Genomic DNA, 9,875 nt, shown 5'->3' with positions numbered 1-9,875 from the left:
TGTCGGTCGTGGGGCTTGAACTCTGGGCCTGGGTGCTGTCCCTCAGCTCTTCAGCTCAAGGCGAGCGCTCTACCACTTGAGCTACAGCGCCACTTTCGGTTTTCTGGTGGTTTATTGGAGAGATAAGAGTCTCATGGACTCTCCTGCCCGGGCTGGTTTTGAACCGAGATCCTCAGATCTCAGCCTCCTGAGTAGCTAGGATTACAGGCGTTGAGCCACCAGCGCCCAGCTTGCAGCAGTAACTATTGCTACTTCATGTGAGGAAAATGGGAGTGAAACACACACTCTTTAAGTTCTTTGGGATACACTCTTATGTATTTGAGTTACTTCACATAGTAGGTGTTCACGAATATCTGTCATCTAGTTTTCAGGGAGAACTGTCACTGAAAAACTTTCATTTCTGAACAGAACTTCTGTTTAAAAATTATCTCCTTTTCCCATTTACCTAAAGATCTGGAAGGGAAATTAAAAAATAGAGTCAAAATTCCTACCAGGGAGTCAACCCAAATATTTAATGGAAAAAAGCATTTTGCCCAATTTATGTTATTTAAGAATTCACTCAGTTTAAAGTATAAATCTCAAAATATATACATAAAACTTTGAAGGAACTTCTAAATTTCTTTTTCTTTTTGTCAGTTGTGGAGCCTGAACCCTAGGCCTAGGTGCTGTCCCTCAGCTCTTCAGCTCAAGGATAGCATTCTACCACTTTGAGCCACAGCACCACTTCCAGGTTTTTCTACTTATGTGGTGCTGAGGAATTGAGCCCAGGGCCTCATGCATGCAAGGCAAGCACTCTACCACTGAGCCACCTTCCCAGCCCAACTTCTAAATTTCTTGAGTACATAAAGGATCATCAATTTTATTTCTTTGACAATTATTCAAATGTAAGCAAATAATACCACTGTAGTAGTCTGTCACAGTACTGTCTGAGCAGAAGCTATCATCTTTTATTAAGTGCTCAAAAAGTTAAATTAGTCTGTATTTGGTAGTTTCCCTTCAAAAGAAATGAATCTAAACATCTAACCTTTGGTCATAGTGATACAAAGAATTCTTGTACAAACTAATTTACATATGTTTTCAATACTGAATAAGAAAACTAGTAGGACAAATTATCATACTTACATGTGGAAGAAGGTGTAACAAAGCATCACCACTCAAAGTCCCAACGGCCAATGCCACAAGAAAACTCAGGAGAAATTTGAAAAACACTCGGTTCATAAGAGGCACCAATATAACCCCTAGCAGTGACAGGAAACTGATGATGGAAATGGCTATAAAGCCACCAACCCAGGCTGTTAAAAACAAAGCAACGGAAAATCATACAACTGAACACTTTGAAGGAGACTTGCACAGAGTAGCATAAAGTGACATGCAAGAGAAAAGAAGCTTAAAGGAAACAAACTCAATGCAAATAAGGCTATGCAATAGCACACTAACCACCAATCCTGGTACTAACTCAAATGAGTAACTTGACTGGTTAATTAAGACCCTGTCTCTCCCCCTCCCCCAAAAAACAAACAAAAGAGAGAGAGAAAAAAAATGGGGCTTGGAGGATATAGTTCAGTTGGTAGAGCACTTGACTATAAAGTGTGAGACTTTGGGATCAATCTCTAGTACAAGGAAATTAAGAGGAAGAAGCTAGGAACTCAGTAATTTCCCCACCAAGAAAAGAATTAAACTCCTAAAAAGCAGAGTAAAACGCTGATTCCCGAATAGTCTGACATGAAATAAAAAGCCACAGACATGTCAACAATGTTCTATTTTGGTTCATCTTTTTTTTGAGACAGAGTCTCACTATATATCCGTGGATCAGCTTGAACTTATGATCTTCCTACTTCAGCTTCCCCAGTGTTGGGATTACAGGTGTGAAACACCACACCAGGTTTTACTTTACTTTTGAAAGGATAATAAAACGCTTTCTTCATATTCATGAAAGAACAAGCAAAATAATATTTCTAAAAGTACGAAGCAATAATGGATAAATGCAAACACAAGATGAAACACAACATAATCTACTAGAAATCACTCAGATATAAAAAAGGTAATTCTACCTATCTGTAATGAATAGGTCTTTGGAGGAATTTCAGCCTTCTTTTCACTTGTTGTATGAATCAAACAAGATCTAGCATCAATTTGATTGATGATGGCGGGGCAGAGGTAGTTGAATTCTGTTGCATTCAATGGAATCTGGATGCCCATGCCGTGCGACATAAGCAGCTTTGATGCATTGAAACACTGGAAGAAACAAAGGAATGAAAATAATCAAAAGGCATTCCCATGAGAGAAATAAAAAATGTAGTTGGATGATAAAGCTTTTCCTTACTTGTTTAAGTTAATGCAAGTTAAAATCAACTTCTGTTTTCAGTACTTTGGAAGGTGCCTTCTAGCTACAATGTCACAATGGTGGTAGGCCACCAAACTCTGCCTACTTGGGAGAAGCAATTACATCACTAGTCACTTAGAAAGCCTCAAGTGGAAGAAGCTTGGGGATAAATGGGGATTCATATGCCTGTTAACTCATTGTATAAACCTGTTAAGGAAATGAGCTTTAATTTCGAAATAGGGTTCATTAGATATTGAGAAATCTCTTTGAGTTCTAACTCTGTAGTACTTGGTCTAAACATGCCCATGACATGTTGTTCTTCTAGAAATGACCCTACATGAGAAAACTGAGCTCAGTTCTGCCTACATATATAGCAAAATAACACCCTACAATGAGAAGATACTAAATTATGCAGATTTTTTTTTTTTTTGCAGAGGGCAACACTGATTAATACAAACAAGCCTGTCCCAGCAGGCAGATGTTTTCAACAATTTAATTGGATGAGAAGCTTAGTTTGAAGAAAATCTACTCCATGCTATTTAACCATCTCACTCTTCCAAGGGAAGAAACAAAACAGGAACAAAACAAAACAAAACCCTGGCTGTAAAGATGATTTCACTTTCCCACAACTCTTGGCCAGATTTACTTGAACAAACTTTACTAAAAGTGTTGCTATTGCTATGACCATTGGTGAGATCATTCTAAACTTTGGTACAATAATATACTGGTTTGAATGAAGTACTTAGATTTGCTTATTAAAATATGCCAGCTGCTTTTGTCCTGATGTCTCTCAGGCAAGGTGGATTATGTGGAGTCTAGAAGTCTGTTACAGAAAAGCTACAGGAACTCAGAACCTCCTTGCACAGAGTTCTCATATGTCCAATGCAATGTTCTTAGTAGCTGCTCCATTTTCAGTTATTCCACAAGTCACAGTGATTCTTCCTTCAAGGAGGCAGCACTACTCTGCTTGGTCTTCACCAGCTCATTTAATCTATTTTTCCTAAAATATCTGCTTTGCCAATCCTCTACCTTCTATGTATTATGGAATTAGAACTAAAACAGATTTCTCCATATCTAATGAACTCCATTATCTGTAATATTCATCTTTAAAGATTTTCTCCGAACATAACCCTGATATCTTCTTACAAATTCTTTACTTTTCTTACAACTAGACAGAGTGACAATGACAAGACAATTAAGTTTATTAAAATAATGCACCCATTTATCTTACCTCTTGGGTATTGTCATTTATGTTTCTGGAATACAAAAAGCTCTTTCTGGGTTCACTTGAAGACTCATTTGTTTTCTTACTAGCAATCCGGCCTATTCGTCTCTTCTCTATGATGCTGGGTGGGGTGGAACTGTTTGCATCTTTGTGAAATTTTCCAGGTTTTGGAGTCTCTACTGTCTCTATAAAGTGTGTTCCTTCAGAGACAGTGTTGTACACAGCTGAGGTCACTTCACTAGCACTGACAACTTCCTTGACATTCCTTCTACCACCAGTGTGTTCTGGATGGTGAGATCCTTTCCCTTGTCTGTTTCTAGGATCTTTCCCTGAACTGTCAGAGTCATGGTCTGGGCAAAGGGCTTTCCGATTATTTTTGCCAGAAGCAGCATGATTCCGATGAGAGTGATGCTCATGGTCAGAGTGATCATGATCAGAGTGATGGTCATGCTCAGAATGTTCATGGTCAGAGTGATGTTCATGATCTGAATGATGCTCATGGTCAGAGTGATGATCATGGTCATGGTGTATATGGACCTTTTTAATCTTATCTATGCCTATATTCTGAAGCAACTTTCTGAACCCTTCAACTGATAAGGAATCATTCTCTCCGTAGCGATAGAAGAGCTGTTGTAGATGGTGTCGCCGTGTGGTAATTGCCAATTCAACATTAATGCCAGATTCCCAATTTGAATTAGTTTTCTCAGTGGTCTGAGAGAAAGCGGCTACTGATTCTAGTTCATGAAGGGGATTTGTGACCGAAAGAGCAAAGGTCAGAATAAAGATTACAGATAAATTCCTCGCCATTGCACCCTCCTGGAAGACAGAAGAAAAAAAAATCATGACTTCACTTCTAAAAACTACAATTAAGAAACCTCATAAAAACTGATTTCTAATCAAAATCAATGTTTATAGAGCAGCATTTGGTGTGACCAGTGTGGCTGTAGATGTTATGGAGAATAGGAATACTAGGGTCTCTAGTTCATTGCTAAAACACAGGAAGCATCAGAGCATTAAGAGATTGATTAGCAGTGTAAAAGTACCAGTAATTCAGAGATAAGGGAGATGCATGCGTTCACAACTGTACTGGCATTTTTTTTTTTTTTTTTGTCGGTCGTGGGGCCTGAACTCTGGGCCTGGACACCATCCCTCAGCAATTCAGCTCAAGGCTAGTGCTCTACCATTTGAACCCCAGCCAGATTTTTCTGCTTATGTGGTGCTGAAGAATCGAACTCAGGGCCTCGCGCATTTGCAAGGCAAGCACTCTACTACTGAGCCACCTTCCCAGCCCACATACTGGCAAATTTTTGAGAACAATGATTCAAAAACAAATTAAACCTAACACATCTACCATCACATCATATCACAAAGGATCTTTGAACACCAAAAATAAAACAAAAAAGTAAAGTAGAAAAATTAACCACACTTAAATTTTTTATAGAGGGATACAATTTTCTTACATACAAATCCACTTGTCTCTATTCTAATCTTTTTTTTTTTGGTGAGTTAATATTCAAATCGCACAAATGAGACTCCCCTTACATTCAATAATGAACCAGAATTGTTTTCATATAAGTACACAGATTTCCCTTTTTTGAGTGATTGTGTAAGTTTTTTAAGAACAGTAAATTAAACTTCTTGTACAATGCACTATACTGCTCTCAAATTGTTACAAGCCAATGGAAACTATCAAACTATTCATTCACACAGTAGGTTTGGAGAGCAAGGCCTATGCCCTCAAAGAGGAGTTGGGAATCAGAGTGAGGCTTGAAACAACAGAGCTCAGCTAAGCAGGGAATATTCAGAGAAACCAACAGAGGGATAGCTCAGCACCCAGCAGATGTCCAACACTTAAGCCAGATAGTGGTCAATCCTATGTCTTCAGTAAAAGACTCATATAGGTCTGCTTCGGACTAAATGAGAATAGGGACAACTAAACTCTCCTACTTTCAAGATTGTTCTTCCTTAAGCCAGGCTCTCTCACCTTCACAATTCTTGTGTGCCAAGTCTGTAATACCTATGTTTCAGGCTGAAGAAAATATGGAAGTGCTCATTAAATCCGGATGTTGCCGTGGAGCTGATTTAACATCTTGGGAACGGTGGTGAAGGGAGGCTCATATATAACTAGACTCCTTATAGAACATCTGGGGCCTCAAGTTTCGAGAATTCACTGAACAAGCAAAAGAGAACCATTAAGAAAGTCTTCTCCGGGGAGGGGAGGGGAGAAGTAGGGTGGGTGGGGGACAGGCTTTGGAGACAGTTCCCAGCCGTCCTCGGGGGAGGATGCTGAGCGCTGGGGCTGACCGGTCCCGCCGGCCTCATCAAGTCACCGTAAGTTACCAAAAAGGAGAAAGAAAGCGAAGGGAAACGGGCCTTGGAGGAGGGGCGCGTGGGACGAAAACCCAGCAGACGACGAGGAGATTTCTTTGAAACACTTTTATCTTTTCACACGTCAGTAACGACGAGTACGAGATTAAAAAGTACCGATCATCCTCCCCTCTTCCACCGGAGAGCCCTCTCTGGGCTCCTCCTTCCCCCTCCGCCAGCCAGCCCATCTTCTCACTCCAAGCTGGGGGAGATCAGCACGCCAGGACGAGTGGGCACCCCCGGGGGCCCTCCTCCCAGCATCCCTCCTCTGCCTGGCCCCCGTCGGGGCTGACGCCAGGCCTGCCGGGCTCCCTTCCCGCCTCCCCGATCCCGGACTCGCTGGACTCACCCCCTCCTCGGCCCGGCCCCACGCTCGGGTTCGGATCCTCCGAGGTGGTCTGCCGGGCGTCTTTTCCGCGCTCACCGGGCGCGGAGGAGCGGCGGTCTCCTCGGCTCGACCGCGCCTCGGTCCGGGGTGACCCCCGCGCAGCCACCGGAACGCCCCGCCTCGCGCGCCTCAGCCTCCCCAGATCCGGACAATCGGTAATTACCGCCGCGCGCCGGGACCGCCGCCCCCAGCGGGCGGCACCGCGGCGCAGGCGCAGGCCGGCTCGGGCGCCCGGTCTGCACTGACCGATCCGCTTTTCCGCGTGCTCGCAGACGCCCGGGGCTCGCGGAGGCCGGAGAGGAGGGGGCGCGGCCCCAGCGGCCTGGTAGTGATTGTAGCAGGGTCTCTCCCCTAGGCCTGACAATAGCAGGCCAGGATCTCCCAAGCCAGCACGAGCTGACTTGTTAAACCCGGCCGCGAGGGGACACCGAGGCGCCCCAGTCACGCACCTTAAGTAGCGCCGGGAGAGCCTTGCCACGCCCAGCCAGCGCGCTCAGGAGTGGCCTGAGGGAGGAGAGCGAGAAGCCGCCGGCAGACTCAAGGGCCTCGCGGCAGGCGGGGCAGGGCGGGGCCTACTCCAGGGGCGGGGTCACCCTTGCCACGCCCCCCGTGCCGGTTTGGAAATGAGGTCCGGCAGACGCCTGAGGGAGAAGCGGCCCGGGAGTAGTTCCGCTCCCAGAGCGGAAGTGCACGCCCGGTCTCTCCGCCGCTGACCAGCTGGCATCATGGTGGCGCCTGTGCTTGAGGTTTCTCACGTGTTTTGCTGCCCGAACCGAGTCCGCGGAGCTTTGAGCTGGAGCCCGGGGCACGGAGGGCTTTTGGCTTTCGGCACGTCCTGCTCGGTGGTTCTGTATGACCCTCAGGTACGAGGGGGCCGGCGGAGCCTGCTGGGCGTGCCGGGCGGGCTGTGAGTCGCTGCCCGCGGCGGGAGGCCGGGTGCGCGGTGGGGTCGGCCTGGGTTTAGTCTCGGGGCGGGAGCGGTCTCCCGACGCCTGGGGCTTGTCCCTAGCCTGGATCCCCGCCGCCGGGGTCCTGACTGTGACCCCGCCGAGAAGCCCGAGTAAGAGTAATTTCTGAAACTTGCTGTCTCAGGGTCTGTGGTATTGTTCGGAGGATCAGTTTGGGTTTTGAAAGGAATAAAAGCCATCTTCCTACAGATGGCTTCTCACTCGGTTCTGAGTTTTCCTTAGTATCCGTTAGCACACATATTGATTTTTTTTAAAGGACTGATAACATAAAGCAGACTTTCCCTTGCCCTGAACTAACACACCACACAGCTCAATAAGAGCCTTAGTATAAACGATGAAGCCAGAAATTAAGGTCCAGTAGAGATGTTGGCTCTGTTTTTTATCATACTGCTTTATTAATGTGATTAAAAATTGTTATTCTCACAGTCTTTGCAGATTCAGCTTTTCATATGGAAAATTATTTTTCCCTACTACAGCTTGCTTGTTTTTTTCTTCTTACTGTTGCTTGCCATGTACTCATGAATAGCAAGAGAAAGCTTGAAAGAGCAAGAATAAACTGTAGGGTTACCACTAAAGGTAGGACTCAGTCAGTGGTAGATGTCTTTTTAATGGATATAGTTACTCCAGTGCTTTCCATTCATCCCATTGTAAATAGTAACATTGTGGCCGTGTTAAGAGATATTTAATATAAAAAGTACTGAGCCTAAGAAGCACTTTGTTTTGTTAGATTTGTGTGTGTGTGTGTGTGTGTGTGTGTGTATTTTGCACATTCTGGAGTTTGAACTCAGACCCTCTGTTTGCTGTGCTGACTTCAGCCACTCCTATAGCCAAATTTTTGGTGGTGCTTTAATTTTTTTTTGGTCACATTCATTAAATGACAAAATGTCAAAGAAATCCCCATTTTTTTCTACTTTAGAGTGAATTCAGAATATTAGACTGTTGTAATTAAATGTATTACCTCTAGTATTCAAGGCACAGATAGAGGAGAGAGGCCTTAATTAATAATCCAAGCCTTTTACTAGTTATTTTCAAGATAAGGTCTTTGGAACTTTTCTGTGCAGGCTGGCCGCCAACCTTGATCCTACTACTCTCAGCCACCCTAGTTCTAGTAGTAAGGATTACAGGCATGAGCCACCAGCACTCAACTTGTTGCTTGTGCATTTGATTAAATATAGATGTAAAGCAGGTGAAATGTTTAAATACAGTTTAGGGAATGATACTCATTCAGCACCTTTTTCAGCATTCTCTATGAGATAGCACTGGGTTAGGAGTAATTAACTATTTATTAAGGAATACTCAGTCTGTTGGAGGAAAAATGAAATAACAGAAAATGTGTACAGTATACTAGTTTGTGTACAATATATTAGTTTATGCACCTTTGCCTCTATGTTCCTTTTTTCCCAGCTGTGGGAATTCTGGTTGGCATATAAGCAGACATGAAGCCAGTGCTGTTGACAACAAATAGAGAAGGGGCTGTAGGTCAGTCAAGATGGCTCATACTAAGAATCCCAGCTGTTGGCGAGGATTGTGTCTGAAGCAGGCCCCAGTCAACAATCAAGATCCAGTATGAAAAATGAAAGTAAAAAGGGTTGGAAGTGTAACTTAAGAGGTAGAATGCTTTCTTACCAAGTGTGAGACCATGAGTTGAAATCCTAGTACTGCCATAGAAAAAGAGAAAGGGTTTACAAAGAGCAGTCATATAACTGAAATATTCTGCAGTGGATGAAGAAAGGATGTTCATGTATTGAGTAATTTGGTGAGGAAAAAAAAAGGATTTTACTGTTTCTAGCCTTGTAACAGTGACTGAAAAGCATATCAACTGAAAAGCTATGGCTCTCACCTTTTTAGTGTCAAAAATTCTGAAAGCTGATTTTTACTAATTTCTTAATTCCTCTATGGTTTACATTCTAAATAACAGCTACTTTTTTTCCTATAGAAAAGGGTGGTTGTAACCAACCTGAACGGACATACTGCTCGAGTCAACTGTTTACAGTGGATATGTAAACAGAATGGCTGTAAGTATTACTCTGATGCTTAAGACTAATCTCAGTTGTTTTCTGATGGATATTATTTTTTTCTTTTAATTTACCATTATCTTATCTGATGTTATGCTATTAGGAAATAGAAGAAAAATTGTATTCTCTTGTTAAGAATCTGGCCTGTATTTGTACTTACAATAGTGGAAATATAGATAACACAAGTTTGTTTAGGATGAGTCTAGAAGCATCATTTGTCTGTGGCTACTTCCAGTTTTCTGGTGGTTAATTGGTTATCAGAGTGTTTTGGACTTTCCTGCCCGAGCTGGATTTGAACCACAAACCTCAGATCTCTGCCTCCTGATTAGCTATGATTAAAGGCTTGAGCCATTTTTGCACAGTAAATTCTAGGGACCTTTTGATTTTTCCTTTATTTCAATGACCACTGGCCATTCAGCTAATCTCCGGTTTTAAATATTTTCTGTCATGTCTTTTGCTGTTGAGTTCTAATTTAATCCATTTTGGTCTGCCTTCCCTTCCTTCCTTCCTTCCTTCCTTCCTTCCTTCCTTCCTTCCTTCCTTCCTTCCGTCCTTCCTTCCTTCCTTCCTTCCTTCCTTCCTTCCTTCC

The 9,875-nt window shown here is 43.3% G+C and overlaps 2 protein-coding genes across 9 annotated transcripts in view; one reads left to right on the top strand and one right to left on the bottom strand.

The window, feature by feature from the left end:
- Slc39a6 (solute carrier family 39 (zinc transporter), member 6) overlaps positions 1-6,836 on the bottom strand; it is a 24,841-nt gene extending 18,005 nt beyond the window's left edge. For 2 of the 5 annotated variants that reach the window (XM_013014948.1, XM_013014952.1), the window contains exons 1-5: positions 6,265-6,365; positions 5,533-5,718; positions 3,555-4,364; positions 2,052-2,235; positions 1,123-1,292 (exon numbers count right to left, since the gene is read on the bottom strand). In XM_013014948.1, the coding sequence (XP_012870402.1) occupies positions 1,123-1,292; positions 2,052-2,235; positions 3,555-4,355 (1,155 nt within the window). In that variant the 5' untranslated portion in view covers positions 4,356-4,364; positions 5,533-5,718; positions 6,265-6,365. Of the gene's footprint in view, positions 1-1,122; positions 1,293-2,051; positions 2,236-3,554; positions 4,365-5,532; positions 5,719-6,264; positions 6,366-6,752 lie in introns of those variants that run through there. The other 3 variants (XM_013014949.1, XM_013014951.1, XM_013014950.1) reach the window with 3 other exon arrangements.
- Positions 6,837-7,012: 176 nt separating this feature from the next.
- Elp2 (elongator acetyltransferase complex subunit 2) overlaps positions 7,013-9,875 on the top strand; it is a 35,317-nt gene continuing 32,454 nt past the window's right edge. For all 4 annotated transcript variants that reach the window (XR_001175005.1, XM_013014914.1, XM_013014913.1 and 1 more), the window contains exons 1-2: positions 7,013-7,166; positions 9,208-9,286. Coding sequence is in view for 3 of the 4 variants with exons in the window: in XM_013014914.1 (XP_012870368.1) it covers positions 7,029-7,166; positions 9,208-9,286 (217 nt within the window). In the remaining variant the exon portion in view is untranslated. The remainder of the gene's footprint in view (positions 7,167-9,207; positions 9,287-9,875) is intronic.

This window comes from Dipodomys ordii, unplaced genomic scaffold, assembly GCF_000151885.1.
Source record: "Dipodomys ordii isolate 6190 unplaced genomic scaffold, Dord_2.0 Scaffold25, whole genome shotgun sequence".
Taxonomy (NCBI): Eukaryota; Metazoa; Chordata; class Mammalia; order Rodentia; family Heteromyidae; genus Dipodomys; species Dipodomys ordii.
The sequence above is the reverse complement of the archived record's forward strand: the minus strand, read 5'-3'. Positions and strand labels throughout refer to the sequence as shown.